The sequence below is a fragment of the Podarcis muralis genome, chromosome 5, assembly GCF_964188315.1.
Source record: "Podarcis muralis chromosome 5, rPodMur119.hap1.1, whole genome shotgun sequence".
Lineage (NCBI taxonomy): Eukaryota > Metazoa > Chordata > Lepidosauria > Squamata > Lacertidae > Podarcis > Podarcis muralis.
The window spans coordinates 1,439,781-1,460,109 of record NC_135659.1 but is presented as its reverse complement, the minus strand read 5'-3'; the positions used below and the strand labels follow the sequence as shown (position 1 = coordinate 1,460,109).

The 20,329-nt window shown below is 42.8% G+C and overlaps 1 protein-coding gene across 1 annotated transcript in view; it reads right to left on the bottom strand.

Moving 5' to 3' along the window:
• Window positions 1–3,647: 3,647 nt before the first annotated feature.
• Window positions 3,648–20,329, bottom strand: part of TNFSF4 (TNF superfamily member 4) — a 17,994-nt gene continuing 1,312 nt past the window's right edge. Inside the window, exons 2-4 of the mRNA XM_028732183.2 lie at window positions 14,748–14,981; window positions 7,041–7,077; window positions 3,648–4,050 (exon numbers count right to left, since the gene is read on the bottom strand). Of these exons, the coding sequence (XP_028588016.2) occupies window positions 3,668–4,050; window positions 7,041–7,077; window positions 14,748–14,918 (591 nt within the window). The 5' untranslated portion in view covers window positions 14,919–14,981 and the 3' untranslated portion in view covers window positions 3,648–3,667. The remainder of the gene's footprint in view (window positions 4,051–7,040; window positions 7,078–14,747; window positions 14,982–20,329) is intronic.

The window sequence follows — 20,329 nt, the reverse complement described above, 5'->3', positions numbered from 1 at the left end:
CATAACTACCTTGATTGGTGCATTAAGAGGGAAATGTTTCTTCTCCGGGAAAGTTTGTGGGACATTGTAAGCGAGCCAAAACCAGAGGAGGTGAGCACCCAGCACCTGAAAGATGAAGACAAACATTATCCTGTGTCTGGAAAACAGCTGGTTCATTTTAAAGGCATGGAGATGGCAAAGGAGTGCTGGAATGTTTTGTGAGATGTTTATGTACGCACCACTGCCGAGCCCAAGGTCAGGCTTACAAGGCAACTCTGCAGGAGGGTGAGGATGCAACAGCTGTTTGTGGAACTGGAAGAGCGTGGAATGGCTTTTACTGAATTGAATAAAGCCTACATTGTCCTGAACTTGCTACCTGAATCTTGGACGTTGTGGTGGTATCGTTAGAGGCGATGGATGTGGCTGACCTGACCCTGCGTTAGAGCAAGAACAGAAACATCAGCAGAGACAGCATGTGAAGCTGGCGGAGCATCGTGAAAGCCAAGTGGGGGCTGACCTGTGACTGCAAACTGCGGAGATCAGCTCTTGAAGGAGTCAGCGTGCCGAGGCAGCGAGGGAGAAGCCAGAGTGATTGTCAGGTGACAGTGTTTTTGGTGTGGCTCGATGCAGCACCTCAGGAGAGACTGTACTGGCTGGAGATGCTGGCCATAAAAAACATCCCCATTCAAAATAGAAGCAAATAATTTGTCTCATCTGTGGTGAAAGGGACAGTTCCTGAAACCAGAGCTGCTGTGTATACAGAATATTTTTAACAGCCAAATTATTAATCAATATATCCATTTACATTCCCCCTTTTTATCCCCTCCCCTCCCTCCCCCCCCCCGGGACATCCCTCAGCTCTCTCCGGTTTCTTTGCACATATTATCCTCTGCATATTGTACAATTGTACGTATCATTGCCTTATTCATCATATATTCAACAAATAAATTTGTGGATGTTTATTCAAAACCTGCCAAGGAGTCCAAATCATTTTGTTGTCTTTTTAAATAATTTGTGAAAAGTTCCCATTCTTCCTTGAAGTCACGATTGTCACACAATCTATATGTCAGCTTGGCCAGTTCCGCATAGCTCATCAGTTTTTCTTGCCGCTGTTCTTTCGTTGGAATTTCCTCGTTCTTCCATCTTTGTGCTAACAAGACTCTTGCAGCTGTTGTAGCATACATAAATAAGGTTTTTATTTTTCTTGGCAGGTCTTGTCCCACAATCCCTAACAAAAATGCTTCTGTGTTTTTTTTTACAAATGTCATTTTGAACATTTTTTTTCAATTCATTATATATCATTTCCCCATTTTTTTTAACTTCTCTACATTCCCACCACATATCTTCTTCTAAGTATCTTCTTTTTCTTTACATTTCCAACATATGTTTGACCCAGTTTTATACATTTTTGCTATTTGTACTGGTGTGATATACAATCTATACATCATTTTCATATAGTTTTCTTTCAGCAGGGAACAGTCAGCAAATTTCAGATCTACTTTCCACAGCTTTTCCCAGTATATTGTGTCCTATATCTTGTGCGATGGTTCATGTGTTTTAATCCAAGGGCAAGTGCCAGGGTATGTGCCTTGTCTGAGGACACATTTAGAGAATGTTTTGCTAGTGGAAAATTTCCAGTATTGTCTGCTAAGTGTAGCTTGCTTGACAAAAGATAATTACATTATAATCTTTCCTAGCACAACTTGCTGGATTGAGAAGGATGGCATGGTATGTGCACAAGGTTATCGTGAGAACAACTTGTATATCATGCAGGATACAGCTGAGGTCAGTTCCACTTTTAAAATGCAAGTATCTGCTCAAACAATTCTAGCCAATAGGCCTCTCCACGACAGCTGCACCCATCTCCTACATCAGAGAATGGGGCATTCAAACTTTAGAAGTTTAGCAAAAAATGCCACAGCTCAGCACTGATTTTAATTATTTTAATTTTTTCTGGATTTGCAGCACTCATCTCGCTTTACAGGCTGTGGGAGCCGGCGTTTGTCCACAGACAGTTTTTCCGGGTCATGTGGCAGAGTCTGGGGGTCTGGGGGCAGAGGAGTTAATGTGTTACTGTGACTCAGACTATGGAAATAATGTATAGACAAGAAGGTCCCCTACTGAAATAGTAGTACAATTTGGATGGTCTCTGGTGGGTTGGAAATCCCGGAAACAGGGGTTGGTATCTGCATCTACATCCAAGGCAGAATATGCTGCTCTGTCTGAATTGAGCAATGAGCTTCCCTATTTTGTGCAGATTCTTACTAATATGAATATAGAAGCCAAGCTACCTGTGACAGTTTATGAGGACAATCAGGCCTGTATATCCATGGCAGAGTCTGAACAATTTAAGTCTAGGACAAAACATGTGGACATAAAATATAGACATGTTAGGGACAAGTGGCACAAGGATTAATGAAACTTGTCAAGCCAGAACATTGCTGACATAATGACAAAACCCATCAGCTTCGAAAGACACAAAGAAATAGTTGAAAAGTTGGGATTAGTGAAGCTAACTGTATAAACACTTCGCACATGCTCTGGTACAAGTTTTTTCCTAAACAGAATTAAGAAGGGGTGTTAAAAAAGATAAAGGTACCCCTGCCCGTATGGGCCAGTCTTGCCAAACTCTAGGGTTGTGCGCCCATCTCACTCTATAGGCCAGGGGCCAGCGCTGTCCGCAGACACTTATGGGTCACGTGGCCAGCGTGACAAGCTGCATCTGGCGAGCCAGCGCAGCACACGGAACGCCGTTTACCTTCCCGCTAGTAAGCGGTCCCTATTTATCTACTTGCACCCAGGGGTGCTTTCGAACTGCTAGGTTGGCAGGCGCTGGGACCGAACGATGGGAGCGCACCCCGCCGCGGGGATTCGAACCACCGACCATGCGATCGGCAAGTCCTAGGCGCTGAGGTTTTACCCACAGCGCCATCCGCGTCCCAGTTAAGAAGGGGTGTTAGGTTCCTTTAATTGCCATTAAGGAAAATCTCTTGCACCTGCTTCTCTTCTCTTGCACCTGCAGGTCTTGTGATTACTGTTCAAAGGTCACTGACCTGGCAACTGTGTTCATTCTTGGGTCTATTAAGAGGGGCTGTACACTGCCGCTTTGCATTGCTGCAAGGAAGCTCTGCCAGTTTGATACTGAACTCTGTGCTGTATGTATGCTGTGAGTTGTGCTTCCTTTGCATTTGAAGCCTGCACCTTCTGCTAGGGATCTAGGGGAAGCCTGCATATAGTGTATGAAATGAAACTGCCTTAATACTTTGGACCTGTCAGTAAAGGACTGAACTCACTGAAAAGTTGGAGTCTGACTGAATTTCTTCCAGCTCAAAACTGCATGGTCACGAACCTACACACTTGGAGGGCTGCACATGTTTGGCATATGCCAGCACTGGGATGGTACCCAGTGGCTCCCCCTCCCAAGCTCCATGCGTTCTTCTGCATAGGCTCAGTTCAGAAGGGACAGAAGACCCTGATCTGCAAGGGATGGCCATCCACACAAGGTCAGCACGCGGTCAGGGCGTAGGTGGTCTGTTAAAATTTTTATGCCATTGGCCAACCAACACTAATTAGACCCGGGAACAATTATTCTCAAATACATCAAGTGGGAGTCAATTCTGGATGTGCTTAATTCGAAGCCAGTACACAATTGCCCAAACAGCTGGAGATGAGTTCACTGGTCATTTTATTAATTTTCAGGACGGCAATATGAACGAGGAGTTAACATGATGAGGTTCAGATTCAGATCCAGCGTGAGTGCTTCATTATTTTCAGTATTGTTAGGGTGTGCCTCCAAGTAGACTGCCTCTTGGGAACGAAATTCATGCACGAAGACTTCCTTCACCTTTGTATTCTCCTCACTGCAATTTACCTCCAGCAGGGGCTCTTGGGGCTGACAGTAGACCCTGAGGATCAGTTCGTGCGGAGCCCTGGGCAGGGTGATGGTTCCCTCCAAAGAGAACAGGTAGAGGCCATCGCAGTGGATTGGGATGGAGCGGTTTAGAACATTTATTTCCATTGTGCCATCCCTCTTTTTAATACCAATCGCTTTCTTATAGGCAATGGAGTCATCTGAAATGCAAGAAAACACAGGAAAAGCCACAAATGTGTTAATCCCTAACCTACTAGTTTCTCTTACGAGAAAAGGAAATAGGAGGTGGATTGTAAAAGCAAGAGAACAGAAAATCTATAAAAGAAGGTAAAGAAGCAAGGGTCTTTGCCGAAGCTTTTGCATGAAGTAGGGCTTGTCCCTAAGCATACTGGGTGGGGCTGGCTCAAGACATTTGGGCATCTGAAGCCAACCACAAAATGGTGCCTCTCACCCACTTTCGATAGGTGGTGGGGTGTATGTGTCTGTTTCCAAGGTGCTCAATCTCACTGTCCCTTAAGAGCCTTGTTCTGCTGGTGGCTGTACAAAGCACAAGGATCTGGCAACACAACAGAGAAAGCGAACTTCTAGGAGCTGCCCTCATTGAAAGGATGAAACTAGAATCATTGAAAGGAGTTGAACTCGCTCTCATCTTCAAAAAAGTATGCAAGTTCCCGACTCTGCGCCTAATCTGTTTCTCATCTGTTTGGGGCCACGGGTCTTAACCAACAAGCATTTTCCCTACTGGTTGTTACCTGCCGTTGCTGTTTGCAGTTCCAGACTCCTCAATTTTACACACAAACTCTGTCAGCACCTGACATTTCAGCACTTGAAATTTCAGATCTCTGTCAAGAAAATGGTTGCCTCACTTAGGCCTCTGGGTAAAAACTGGCCAGTGTGGTGTTGTGGTTAAGAGCGGTAGACTCGTAATCTGGGGAACCAGGTTCGTGTCTCCGCTCCTCCACCTGCAGCTGCTGGGTGACCTTGGACCAGTCACACTTCTCTGAAGTCTCTCAGCCCCACTCACCTCACAGAGTGTTTGTTGTGAGGGAGGAAGGAAAAGGAGAATGTGAGCCACTTTGAGACTCTTTAGGGTAGTGATAAAGCGGGATATCAAATTCAAACTCTTCTGCCAGAAGTTACCATATGTCTCAGCTCCAATCCCAGCTGGCATTTCCCTCCTGCTTCCTCCAACCTGTCCCCTGACCTCTTTCTCCATGCTTGTTGTTTTTCTCAGGGTGATCTAAAGGGGACAGGAGTCATTTCTCCGCTCTGCCCCATTTTGGAAGTTCCCCAGCTAAAGTTCCTCGGCTGTGCTGGAATCTCACACAAGGCCGGGCTCAGGGCAGCCTAAGAAAGCAGGCCTACCTTTGTGGATAAAATGCAGTCTGCTAACATTCAAAATTTGAGAGCTTGGCTCTTCAAGCCCTAACCCCAGATTCTTGAGTCACAGGGAACTTCAGGGAACTCGGCTGCTCCTTCCCTGCACTTAGCCCCCCTTCCTTGAATCCTTGAGTTTCTCTCTGTCCCACCATTTTCCAAATCTTGCTGTTCTTTCTACCTTTCTGTCCTAAACACAGCATTTGCATTCCATTTCTCCCTGTTGCTCCTGAGCCTCCACTGCGCCTGCTGAACCCCTTGCACACACACACACACCAGTAATATTTTTCACTTCCATCGATCTCTACCTCTGTCTTAGAAACAAGAGAGTTTAAGCTGTTGGTCCAGGCAGATTGTTATTTTTGAACTACCTGCACCAAATATATTCAAACTAACCATTTTTGTTCTCTGTAGCCTTTTTGTGTGTTTGCTTAAATGCTTTTTATTCTTCTGTATGTTTTGGAAACACTTTGTATACATCTTTTGCTGCTACAATTCTGTCTAAATCTGGGGGCTGACATTTGCATATCCTGCAATGGCAGCTGAAGGGCAAAGTCTCCTCTCACACCCACTTCCAGCTGGTGCAGCAGTCCTGCCCTGGAACCCAAGCAGGCGCACAGCTAGGCATGGAGAAATCCATCTGCTTGGCTTCACCTCAGTTTCTCATCTTATGTTCAGTTCTCCACATTTCTGCATCGGTTTGTGAGTATTATTTTTTAAAGTCCTCATGAAAGTTCATCAGCAATCAAATGCACGTTTCTTCTAGGCTGCACGTGGCTGTAGGCAATTTTGCCCGATACACATTTTTTGCAAGCCATTTCCCTTGACATAATATATTTTATATATTTATTTCCTAAATGTGCATTTTTAATTCACACATTCATCTAATATACAAATTTTTGTACATATTATTTGGTCAGAGAGCCAGTTTAGAAGAATACAGTGGTACCTTGGGTTAAGAACTTAATTTGTTCTGGAGGGCTGTTCTTAACCTGAAACTGTTCTTAACCTGAAGCACCACTTTAGCTAATGGGGCCTCCTGCTGCCACTGTGCCGCCACCGCACAATTTCTGTTCTCATCCTGAAGCAAAATTCTTAACCCAAGGTAATATTTCTGGGTTAGTGGCGTCTGTAACCTGAAGCGTATGTAACCCAAGGTACCACTGTATCTGTTTTTTGGTCCACATATTGTTGGAGAAAGTGCAAATTCGGTAGGCTTGTGTTAAATGTCTTACTGATCTCCCCACCCCTGCGCATCCTTGGCTCCACCCAGAACACCTGCCATTAGCTGAACCAAAAGCTTTCCTCCTCCTGAAGGCTGCCAAGCGCAGCTTCAACGTGACCTTCATTCTACCTCTTATCTCTGCCCTGCTCAGGTATCAGGCTGTTTGCAATAAAAGGGAATGGAGAAGAAACCAGTAGGAATTATTCTCCAACTGTTTCAACCTAAATTCATTCTTCTGCCTCTTTCACTGGAACAAGGTGGGAGGGAAGGAACAGGCAAACCCGAGTAGGAGAGGGTGAAAATGGTTCTTCTCTTCCTGGTAAAGCCCATCTACCGGTAGATCATTTCCCTGCCTGGATGTTCACTAGAGGAGCAAATGCAGAGCCCGGGAGAGAGTGTTCTTCTCCCTCATGCAGCCTGGTCAGAGAATATTCATTGCTGCTTCAGTTCCCTCTGAGCAAATTGGGTTGGAGGGAAGTCAAGATTGGAAGCATCAACTGGTCATGGGGGAGGAGAGAACAGTGCAACCCGCCTCAAGCCTTTGGAATAGGGCGAAGGAGAAGAAGGAGGAGGAGGAGGAGAACTCACACTTGATGTAGATCCATTGTGCCTGTGGGTCTGGACTCTGAAACACAACAAAACATGAGGTTATGAAAGGTGCCTACAAGCTCCAGATGGAAATGCAGACATGATGGGACACCAGGGAACCAACATTATGGGGCCTTTTGCATGGGAAGTTTTAAGAGGTCTCAACTGCAGTCCTTTAGTACAACTATTTCCCGCAAGCTACAGAACTCCAGAGCACTGCCTGTACAGATCCACTGCAGGTGCAACTCCTAGGGGCTAAGGTCCCTTCACCCCAAAAAAAACCTATATGAGGATGCTGGGGCCCCCTAAAGTTGATGAACGTTGCCATTTAAATGGTGTGCATGCACCATAATATTTTATCCAAGTTGGCACCCGGATTCACTGCCTCCCCCCCCCCCACGAGAGATGCTGGGAACATTGGCCTCTTCAGAGGCAGTGCACAGCACTGGGATAGTGGAGTACTACTAGAGAGTAAAACCTCTGTGGGCTGCAAGGTATCTACTTCTGTGTGTTTGTGTTCAGAGGCAGAACGGGGAAAGCTGAACTCTTAGTAAACACCAGAGGGGTCAAGAATGATGGCCGCAGGATAGTTAATATTTTGCAGGCTTGGGGATTAGAGCAGTTGGCGGCATCTCATGCATAGCACACACACACACACCCCAGCACAAGCCTGTACAGTAACTTCACTTTGAAGACATCACATATACAGTAACTCCAAAATAGCCATGATGCTATCCAGTATTATTTCCTGCCTTTGTTTTAGTTATATAACTGGATTCACATGCCCATAACATAGACTGCGGTATTATTAAAATTTTCTTTCTCCGTGTGTGTGTGTGTGTGTGTATCTAATATATATCTGCCATGTGTCTGATGAAATGAGTTTTAGACTGAAACAGTTTATACTACAATAGATCTGTTAGGGTTGTGTCTAAGGAACTCATATTTGGAGTAGAACCATTGAAATCACTTGACTAGTCATTTAGTTGAGTAGAATCTATTGGAGCTGTATCTTCCTGGCAGCACACGACAGAACCATGAGACAGGTGTAAAATATACTCAAGCAAGAGTTTTATTTACAACCTTACAAACGCAAAGAATGTAGGTGTTCTCTTTTGCAGGCAAATTCAAACTGCAACTTCTCCTCCTTTTGTAGTCATCACCAGCTGTACCTAATCAGCCTAGAAAACCACACCCAGAACTCACAGAAACAGTTCTTAAAGTTACAATCATCTTTCCTGTTTCTTTGCAGAATGACTCCTAACAGAATCCTTACAGCACAATCCTAACCATGTCTACTCAGAACTGAATCCTTTTGAATTCAGCGGGGCTTCCTCCCAAGTAAGCAGGGTTAGGATTTTAGTCTTTAAGTTAAAGGTAAAGGTAAAGGGACCCCTGACCATTGGGTCCAGTCGTGGCCGACTCTGGGGTTGCGGTGCTCATCTCGCTTTATTGGCTGAGGGAGCCGGCATACAGAGCTGGCATGTGGCCAGCATGACTAAGCCGCTTCTGGCGAACCTGAGCAGCACACGGAAACACCGTTTACTTTCCTGCTGGAGCAGTACCTACTTGCACTTTGACATGCTTTCAAACTGCTAGGTTGACAGAACCTGGGACCGAGCAACAGGAGCTCACCCCGTCACGGGGATTCGAACCGCCAACCTTCTAATCGGCAAGTCCTAGGCTCTGTGGTTTAAACCACAGCACCACCCGCATCCCTTAAGTGAGCATAAGGCTATTATTTAGACTGCAGCAGACTGGCACAGTCCCCCAAGTACAGTTTTCCAACTGTACTTCCAAGCATAAAGAGCAGCATCTTCCCTGGTTCTTTCTGTTAGAAGACACCTCCAGAAGGCTCTGGCACCCATTATGAATTTAAATATTAAACAAACACATTTGATTTAGATCAGGCATCCCCAACCTACCACCCTCCAGATGTTTAGGCCTACAACTTCCATGATCCCTAGCTAACAGGACCACTGGTCAGGGATGATGGGAATTGTAGTCCAAAACATCTGGAGGGCTGAAGGTTGGGGACGCCCAATTTAGATGTTTTTAATATAAAAAGATCCCTAATGTTCTGAACCAATTACAAAGATGATTACAATTTCACAGCTTAAAAAAAGAGCAAAGGACCAGGGTTTTCCCCTAAACAGCCCCCAAACGGCCAGTGCACTTTGGCATCTGCCTAGAGAGCTCTTGACATTTGTAAATGGGCCTCTTACTAGGGAAGAGGTGGGAGCAAGCGCTGGCCTCCCTTAGTCTGTAGGTGGTGCATGCAGCTGCTAGAGAGTTCTTGTGATCGCGATGCCTGGGGGTTTGGTTACCACTCTGTGTCCTCCTGCTCAACCGCATGTGGTGGTGGCAGATGCTCTTTGTGTTCTGCAAGCAACCAAACATACAGGTAGGTTGGAATGTTGTGGAAGTATCTAGAGGCAGAGAAAACCAGCCTTTATTTTGAATCCAAATGAAGGCAGAATTATGTTGGGAGGAAGGCTTTTAGGCATCATTTTCAAGCTTGCTTTCATTTGCACGGTCCTGGTTTCAGATGTCATTCACAGTGGGACTAATTAGGCTTAGTATATGTACAGAAAGCAAACCAACTATGGATGGTGGTTACAGTATTCAAAAGGCAAAGCAGACACCTTCACAGCAACCTTGCAACCTTCTCAAGGACATTCCCACTTGGTATAGCTAGCATGCAACAACAAAGTGTCTCCAATCCCCGTTTCATCTTTTCTTCTTAAAACTATTGATAAATCCATGATGACAGTTTGTTTGCTCATTCCAACGATCTATATACTGTTTGCCACCATAATCTCTAAACCATGCACAGTAAGCTTACAAAAAACATCCACCAGACATACAATGTTTTATCTTGAATTTTCATTCACTGGATACTCAAATGAAAAATAATTTTAATAGATGGACAAGAATGAGAACTCGGTTATCAACTTTAAGACAGATTGTTGAGTTGCAAATGAAAATTATTCCAACCTGTTTGTACTTATTTCAGGTTCTCCCTATCCCCCTTCCTCTGATCACTGTGGCAAAAGCCAATAAAAGATTTGCTTTTCCAAGGTAAAATACTGTGATTATCCTTGAAGTTGTATTATAGAAAATATGGGCCTGAGAGGCCTGGCCACGGGTGGCTGCACTTTCATCAGGGAACATGTCTTCTGTTGGATCCCCATCCCTGAGCACAGGCTACTAGAACTAGACCTCTTACAAAAACTGAGGTTCTGCTCCTTGGTATGGGGTGTGGTAAAGGTTTGGTTGCAGCTTTGTGTAAGGAACTAATAAGCGACACACAGGTTTGATATTGGGCATCAACGTTGTTTAGGAGGGAGATAGAGGAGAGAATATACTGTAGGTGATAATGGAATATGGCATGATCTGATCAGTCAGTGAAACCAATATTGACCCATACAAGAGAAACTGTGCTTTAATTGTATCATGGGTGGTACAAGACCCCAATGCAAACTATGGGCTATATCTGCCTCATATAACCAACATGCTTAGCTCTAGTTAATGCGTGGAGGGGTTAAGGCCATAGCGTAAGCTTAGTTACACACCTTCACCTTGGGAAGAAGGGTTACCAAAGCCTTTGTTCTTTTTCCTTTCCTTCATGTGAACCAACTAGTAAGGATGTCTAAGCTGGATGCTCCAAGCATAGACCATGTGGCTTTAGCAACATTTTTCTAAATGTTTAGAAACATTTTTTAAACTAAGTTGTACTGCCTGTCTTTTCTTGCTGCTGTACGGAAAAGCACATGCATTTGACCTTTGAAGAGTTTGCAAGTAAACCATTTTTACTTGCTATGCTAAGGGGACGTGGACAACTTTGGAAAAAAGCTAGGAGGAGGGATTTTAAAAGTCTAACAGCCTATATTTCCATGCTCTATTTCGATGCATATTTTGTGATTTTAAATCTCTGCTAGGGCTCTCTTGCCAGAGTACCAGGCACCCAGGAATTCTCTTTTTATACCAATTATTTTCCTTGCCAACCAGCACAAATGTTACAGATAGCATCTAACATGCTCCCCAACTGCTGGTGAGGCTGCTGGGGGAGCATACTTCCAAGTCTGGTGGGAGTACCTGCAGGTCCATACATTTTGGTCTCTGGTTTTTAATGAAATTGCAGCAATTAACAGTGCATGTTCCCTGGGATACTCAAGAGTACGAAGCACCAGCACTGTTTTTTTCAAATGTTTACTGTAACAACTTCATGGTGAGTTCCGGCACCTTTTTTTTTTAAAAAAAGCACTGGCAATTCCTAAGGAGTTGATTCAATTCTCCCCTCTGGCTGCCTCCACTGGAGAGGCAGGGAGGAGGGGCTGTAGTTTCCAGGTTCCGGCGAGACCTTGTGGAGCTTTTGTGAGATCTCGCCGGAAGCCACAGCCACACAACCCTGGCAAGTGACCCTTGGGCAGCAGCGCTGGGGAATGCGGGGGCACCTTCCCGTTTCACCTCAGGTGGCAAAATGGGCCACCCCTGCATGCGGGACCACATACAGTAACTGGCTGAAGACCTCTGTCCTTAAAAGTATATTGAAGCCAAGTTCTTAAGGGTCTTGTAAAACAAGAACCTTGAACTTGACCCAGAAGCATTTGGGCAGCACGGGCAAGCTTCCAGGGACTTAGGTGCTGTCTGTCTGTTTCCACCACCCGTCCAGCCTCCGCATTCTGCGCCAGTGGGAGCTTCCAGATCAGGCACAAAGGCAGCCCCACATCAAGGGGATGGAGCAATTCCTCTGACAGGAAAGGCTGGAGGCATCTGGGACTTTTTAGTTTAGAGAAAAGGCAAGTAAGAGGCAACAAGACAGAAGTTCATAAAATTAAACACGGTAAGGAGAGTGGATAGAGAAAAGCTTTTCTTCCTCTCATACACATCCAGTGAAGCTGAATGTTGGACTATTTTGGACTCTGCTGGTCGTGTGCTCATGTCCCAGGAGGATATGGGTCACATCAACGTGATGGGAGACCGGAGTGATAAATCTCGGGCGACGCTGCATTGGGGGAAGGCACAAGGCCTCAGGGTTATCTCCCAACAGGTTCCCCATCTAATTAGAACTCCAGAATGTTGCTTTGATGAGTTTATTCCTGATGAGTTTACTCTAAGAAGCACTTTTGGTTAAGGAACTTTCTTAGCACATCAAAAGGCTAGTATTCATGAATTAGCGACAAAGTTCCCCACAATAAATCTAGAGCAGTGGTTCCCAATCTTTTTGGGCCATGCCCCACCTAAGCATCTCTAAAAACCTGACACCCCTCCCTCCCCCCCCCCCCCGGTGACATATAATTTTTATTATTCAAAACCCCCTACTCACGTGAAGGAAGCCTAAAAGGCCATTAACTTGGTCTAACTCATTCTTGAATTGCCAACATTTTAAATAAAATTTAAATAACCACATGCTTAGTTTAAAACTAAATATTAAGGCATGATTTGACCTGTTTGATAAAAGCAAAATATAGTACAGTTTACTGGTTCCAAATGGACAGCTGTATTCCTCTACCAGAGGAGTTTATCATTGGAGGGAACTAATTAGCCAGTAGTTCAATCCAACTTCTGTTGACAAAACCCACACACTAGAATTAAAAAGAACAAAAACTGCAAAGCTAAGACAGATGATCTTATTTCTTGGACTAGCCCATCATCATGCATCAGATTGTTACCTTTCTCTCATGGACCTTTATTTTGTTCCATGTATGGTTGCAGGTCTATCCATCAGGGTAGATCAGATATATTTTCCTCTCCAATCTGACCATTACATCAATTACAGGTTGATGAAGAAGTAGTGAAACGTTTGAGTGGATACAGTGTTAAACACTAGGCTGATTTAGAATGTGTCTCAATATGTATAAAATTTTTAGCTACATTTTAAAAAATTAAGTCACAGTTTGAAAGGCTGCTATTCCAAGACCGATTAAAATGGCTGAAATGAAACTTCCTGAGCCAAAAACAGTCAGGACTACTCTTAAATAACTTCACTGAGAGGAAAATAATTAGTGTGGTGTAATGCTGCTGTGACAGCAGAAACCACTATTGTAAATTCATTGTACTAGCATTTTGTGAAAAATTTTCCCCAGCACAGAAATAGTATCCTAAGCACATTTCAACTGGCATGGAGTTCACAAGTAGGGCAAACTGGACTCTCAAAGGATGTCAACAGGCTAAGGTCCAACCGCCCCCTCATTGCAACTGTCTTTTAGTATTCCCTGTTCTCCACAAACACTAATAAATAACAGCGATAAAGCCCCCTTTGCCCCAGCCTCTATGTTCAGAACTAGAAATTGGTTGTCCCCCCCCCAAGGTGCTTAGCCGTCCCTGGATGATCCGGACTATCACTTATTCGGGTCTCACTCCCACCCGTCTCCACCTCTCTTCACTTTTATTCCCTGTGGTCTTCTAATCTGTGTGTGGCAAACCCAGCCCCACTTCTGCAGGCAAGTACAGTGGTGCCCCGCAAGACGAATGCCAACTCACAAGACGAAAAACTCGCTAGACGAAAGGGTTTTCCGTTTTTTGAGTCGTTCCGCAAGACGAATTTCCCTATGGGCTTGCTTTGCAAGACGAAACGTCTTGCGAGTTCTTGCGAGTTTGTTTCCTTTTTTCTTAAAGCCGCTAATAGCCACGCAGAACGGATTAATTTCGTCTTGCGAGGCACCACTGTACATTTCCAAATCTGGACCTCCCTTGTTGAATCTGGCCAAAATAAAAATGTGAGGTTTACTTGTGTTATTTTCCAGTGCTGGTATTTATCACTAAATTTTGGGAATGAGGGTGGCATTGCACTTTTTATTTAATGAACTTGGTAAGGTTTTTAAAAATAATTTACTGGCAAATTGCAGGGGATTGGACTAGAAGACCCATGGGGTCCCTGGCAGCTCTACAATTCTAGGGTTCTAAGACTTATTTTCCAATTGTTTCAGTGTGCCTTGATAAAGCCTAGCATTTTCTAACAAAATATAAACATGAGAATGGAATTTTAAAATTGTCCTTAAGATTGCCAAGCCTTGAGATTATCAGCCAATTTCAAAAATAAGTGGTATGAGATTTTTTACATTTACTAGTTACAAATTCTGAGATTTACCAACAAATGATGAAAACTAGGACAAAGTTTATCATTAGCCAAAGGCACTTGGCGATTTTTGAGGTATACTAATAACTGTTGAACACCAAGTGGAAATGATCATTACGTGCTCCTAGTATTTAAAACCACCTGTTTCTAACAACAGTTGATGTGAGAAATGGCTATAATATTTCTCTCTTAAGGAAGCAAAGCAATAAACCTGTCCTACATTGTTGGAGAATCTTGTGATTAAGGAGGGAAACAGTGTGGCTAAATCTTTTGAGTCAGAGGAAGAGCTCAAATAACCTGCCATTTACATTGTAACTTCTGCAAAGATAGATTTGCACATACCCTAACTCCACAGAAGCCCGCAGCTTTTTGTATGTGTTCCTTGGCATACATGCAGATGAACAGACCAAGGGACCATTTTAATAGCAGGCTTTCCAATACCAATCATGTGGTTTTAAAAGAGCCCTATTATATGAAAGCAACCCTATTATATGAAAAGTGTGTGCCTTTTTCTGATTCAGGAGAGCCTAAACATAAACAAAATCTGTGGACTTCAGGATGGGAAAGCCTCGTCTGTGTGAATCTGTCAGGAGAGTCATACCTGTAAGGTTCTTTTGCAGACTTACCCTAAGGTAGCACAAGCCAATGCAGATCAGGCAGGCAAGCAAGACCACCAGCTGTACAGCCATGGTCCCAAGCTGCATCCAGATTTGTCTGCTTCTTTTCCTGTCCTCCTCACACTTCTCGGCAGGTGCTTCTTCCAGTTTTCTGGCCTCCATCTCCACTTGTTCCTCCATGTGCAAAGCACAAAGGAAGAAAATCAGCACTGAAGCCAGAGAGCTGTGAATTCCCAGGGACAGCTATTAAATAGCATTAAGAGATCATTTTAAGCCTTATATGCAAACAGAGGCGGGGAACTTCTTTATGACTAATATGAAATTTCCCTTGAATCTCACTCTCTCTCCTTCTGTGGGTGATTGTGGTGGTTGATATTTAAGATATCCCAATTCATTTTTAATAGACATTTAAGCTGATCCCCAGAGATTTATGGATCTCTGTTTTCCTGGCTGTGCCTCCCAAACGTGGAGCAAATATGTTGCTCAAAGGCCTGTGACCCCCTTTCTGAGTGTCTGGGTCAGAAGACGCACAAGGCAAATGTCACTCAGTGAACACAGTGCAACACAGTAAGCTAGAAATAGATGGGTTACAAATAAAATAAATAAAAGCAAAGTTTAGCTGACATAGCTCAGTTGGTCTTAATCTCAGGGTTGTGGATTTGAGCCCATTAGGCAGGGGGTTGGACTAGATGACCCTCATGGTCCTTTCCAACTCTACTATTCTATGGTTCTAAATAAAAGATACTAGGCCAGCCCCTGGTATTAACCGGGTCTCTTTAGTACTGCCTCTTACTCCTGAAACCATACCCTTGATCTTTGGCTTCTCCCTTTCCTCCTCTAATCATGCATGCTCCCTCTAACCTTTACCCCTTAAATTCAAACAAGTTCTATAGCTGTGTACACACCATACACTTATAGTGTATACCCCCCAAAAGAATGGGAATTGTAGTTTGCTAACTGTGCTGGGAACTGTAGCTCTGTGGGGTATAAACTACAATTCCCATATTCTCATGAGAGGATAAACCTCCAGCAAGGCCAAATTCTTCAAGTAGAGGAGGTTATTTTTCATTTTTAAATGCCTTCAACAGTTTGAATTTTTTCTCAATCAGAACAAGGTACCATTTTCATTTGGTTGTTTTATTTTAAAAAGTAATCTGTCCTAGTCGCATGAACACAGGGCAAATAACATAACATTGTTGTTGTTTAGTCGTGTCCGACTCTTCGTGACCCCATGGACCAGAGCACGCCGGGCACTCCTGTCTTCTACTGCCTCCCACAGTTTGGTCAAACTCATGTTGGTAGCTTCGAGAACACTGTCCCACCATCTCGTCCTCTGTTGTCCCCTTCTCCTTGTGCCCTCAATATTTCCCAGCATCAGGGTCTTTTCCAGGAGGTCTTCTCTTCTCAGGAGGTGGCCAAAGTCTTGGAGCCTCAGCTTCAGGATCTGTCCTTCCAGTGAGCACTCAGGGCTGATTTCCTTCAGAATGGAGAGGTTTGATCTTCTTGCAGTCCATGGGACTCTCAAGAGTCCCCTCCAGCCCCATAATTCAAAAGCATCAATTCTTCGGCAATCAGCCTTCTTTATGGTCCAGCAAGCCACTCCAGTATCCCTGCCAAAAAAACTCCATGGCAAAAACAACAGGCATATAAAACATAACATTACCTTTGATATAATCTAATAAGCAAGGAAGCATTTTGCTCACTTCTGAAGTCAAATGAAAAGTTCTTATTTCTAGGAGAGTTCCCAAGATGCCCCCTTGTGGCTCAGATCTATTTATTGACGGGTACAGCTTCAAGCCTGCCTTTTGCAGAAGGACTGTGCAATTAAAGCGGGTGAAAGTACTTGGCCATCATGACACATCAAATCCTTTTTAATGGCCCTTTTGTGGTTGGGAAAGGGCAGGAAAATGCACTGAAAAGTGTAGGGCAAACAAATGATTAACAAGAAGATATATAAACACTGGGCAAGCAAATCAGGATGAATGCGCATTTTTGTATATCATCCCTACAAAAAACCCCTGAAACACTCAATAAAAACTAGACACGGTCTAACTTCTGTATAAGTTTTATGCAAGCAAATCAGGATGAAAGCTCATTAAATGAGGGGTAATGAGGGGACTGTTTATACAACAGAGTTCATTTTAAAGGAAATTGAAAGAAAAAAAGAAAAAAGATTTTAGATGAAATTATGGAAAAGGAGAAACAATTGTCAAAAAAAGCAAATAAAGAGTCAGCTAAGCAGGCAACTAGAATATTACAAACCCAATGATAGTTAATGATAGTTAATGAAAAAATTAGCTGAAAGATAAAAAGAATGAAACAGAAGTACTTTGAACATGCCAATAAATCAGGAAAACTGCTAGCGTGGCAATTGAACAGAGAAACTCCATAAATAAAATTAATATAAATGGAAAGACTACAGACAAGATGAAGGAAATAAGAGCCGCATTTGTAAAATATTTCTCAGAACTGTATAAGGAAAGGAAAAAATCTGTAAAATAGATGCTGAAAAAGCCTTTGACAATGTGTCTTGGGAGTTCATGGAAAAAATTGCTTGAAGAAATTAATTTTGGACCTAAATTTTTAAATCGAAGCTACAAACATGAGTCTGACCAAACTGCGGGAGGCAGTGGAAGACAGGAGTGCCTGGTGTGCTCTGGTCCATGGGGTCACCAAGAGGCGGACATGACTAAACGACTAAACAACAACAAAATTTTTAAAAGGAATACAAGCAATATATTCATAACAAAATGCCAAGTTAATTGTAAATCAGGTGATAATGGATGAATGTAAGATACAAAAAGGAACCAAACAAGGATGCCCGCTATCACCGCTGTTGTTTATTCTGGTCCTGGAAGTACTTGCAAAAAATATAAGAGCAGATAAGGAGATCACAGGGTAAAAACTGGAAAAAGTGAATTTAAATTGAAAGCATATGCTGATGATTTAGTAATTACGGTGGAGGATCCAAAAAAATCTAATCCTAGAGTGATACAAAAGATTCAAGAATTTGAGGAAGTGGCAGGATTTAAATTAAACAGAAATAAAACTAAGCTATTAGTAAAAAAAATTGAAGAAAAGAAAAAAGAGTTGATACAAAGTATTGAGATGGAAGTTCATAAAAAAGTAAAATACTTAGGGATATGGTTAACAGCAAAAAATATAAATATCTACAAAGACAATTATGAAAAAGTGTGGTCTGAGATAAAAAGGAATTTAGAAATATGGAGCAGAATGAACCTTTCCCTACTAGGAAAAATAACAGCGATAAAAATGAATGTATTCCCAAAAATGTTCTTTCTGTTCCAGACAGTCCCAGTAATGGTGAAAGATGATTGCCTCAAAAAATGGCAGAAGGATATTTCAAAGTTTGTCGGGGGGGGGGGGGAGGCAAAAGGCCAAGGATTAAACATAAGATACAGATATAAAAGAGGTGGGTTTGCCCTCCCAGACCTCAAATTGTATTACGAGGCTGCATGTTTGGTATGGATTAGGGACTGGATAAAACTGGAAAAGGAAGAAGCATTAGATTTGGAAGGTCATGATAACAGATTTGGATGGCATGCATACTTATGGTATGGGAAAGGGAAAGGGAAAATCCACAAAGGATTCTACAATCATATAATTAGTAGATCACTAATGAGGGTGTGGGAGAGATATAAAGACTTAGTAGAACAAAAAACACCCTGGTGGTTATCGCCAATTGAAGCTTTGTTACTCAAACCGCTTGGCAAAAAAGGGAATTGGCCTACATATAGAGAATTGCTGAAGGATCAAGAAGGGCAACGGAAGCTGAAAGATTGCGAGGAAATTAAAACAAAAAAAATTCCTTCCAGTAGCACCTTAAAGACCAACTAAGTTAGTTCTTGGTATGAGCTTTCGTGTGCATGCACACTTCTTCAGATACACTGAAACAGAAGTTGCCGGATCCTTCTATATAGTGCGAAGGTGGGGAGGGGTATTACTCAGAAGGGTGGTGGGAATGGGTGATTGGCAGATAGCTGTGATGAGCCTGTTGACGACTCTTAACGACTGCAATAGGTCATACAGGAAAAAGCAATGGGTGAGAAGGTGAAAAATGGCTTTGTCATGTATAATGAGATAAGAATCCAATGTCTTTGTTCAGACCGGGTCTCTCCATGGTTTTAAGTTTGGTAATGAGTTGCAACTCATTCAGCAGCTTCTCTTTCCAGTCTATTTCTGAAATTCCTTTGTAGTAAAACAGAATTGCAACTCATTACCAAACTTAAAACCATGGAGAGACCCGGTCATACCAAGAACTAACTTAGTTGGTCTTTAAGGTGCTACTGGAAGGAATTTTTTTTGTTTTGACTATGGCAGACCAACACGGCTACCTATCTGTAAGAGGAAATTAAAGACCATTTTCAGAGTTGGTTACACTACAGACAACTACATGAGATGTACAAGGAAGATAATAAGTAAGGGTTTAGTTATACAACTTCTAGATTTCAAAAGAAGAAGGGAAGCTGCTGAAGAAAGCATATAGTATTTTGCTAGAATGGGAAACAAAAGATGAGGTCAAACCGGTTATGTTCAATGGGCAAAGCATATAGGACATAATATACAATTTGAGGACTGGGAAAAACTGTGGAAAGTAAAGTTGAAATTTAGATTGTTCTCTCTTGAAAGAAAATTATATGAAAATGATATATAGATAGTATATTACACCAGTACAGATCGCAAAAATGTATAAAACCAGGTCAAATATATGTTGGAAATGTAAAGAAAAAGAAGGGACTTTTTATCATATGTGGTGGGAATGTAGAGAAATTTAAAAATTTTGGGAAATGATATACAATGTATTGAAAAAAAATGTTTAAAATGACATTTGTAAAAAAAACCAGAAGCATTTTTGTTAGGGATTGTAGGACAAGACCTGCCAAGAAAAAAATTTTTTAAACTTATTTATGTATGCTACAACAGCAGCAAGAGTCTTGTTAGCACAAAGATGGAAGAACAAGGAAATCCCAATGAAAGAACAGTGGCAAAAAAACTGATAAACTATGCGGAACTGGGACAAGGACAACTGTGGCTTTAAGGAAGAATGGGAACTTTTTACAAATTACAGTGGTACCTCTGGATGCGAACGGGATCCGTTCTGGAGCCTCATTCACATGCTGAAGCGAACGCAACCCACGTCTGCGCATTTTGATTTGCCGCTTCCGCGCATGACGTCATTTTGAGCGTCTGCGCATGTGCGAGCAGTGAAACCTGGGAGTAATGCGCTCCATTACTTCCGGGTCGCTGCGGAGCGCAACCCGAAAATACTTAACCTGAAGCTACTTCAACCCGAGGTATGACTATCTAAAAAGACAACAAAATGAACTGGACTCCTTGGCAAGTTTTGAATAAACATACACAAATGTATTAGTTGATAACATGTTAGATAGATAATGTAAGGATATGTAAAATTTTAAACACGCAGAGAATAATATGAGCTGAGAAATCAGAGAGAGGAGCTGAGGGAAGTCTTTGGTGGGGGAGGGGAGGGAGGGATGGAAGGGAGGGGGGAGGGGGAAAGGGGGGAATAATGTATGTGATTATATGGTTTGATAATTGGTTATGTTGAA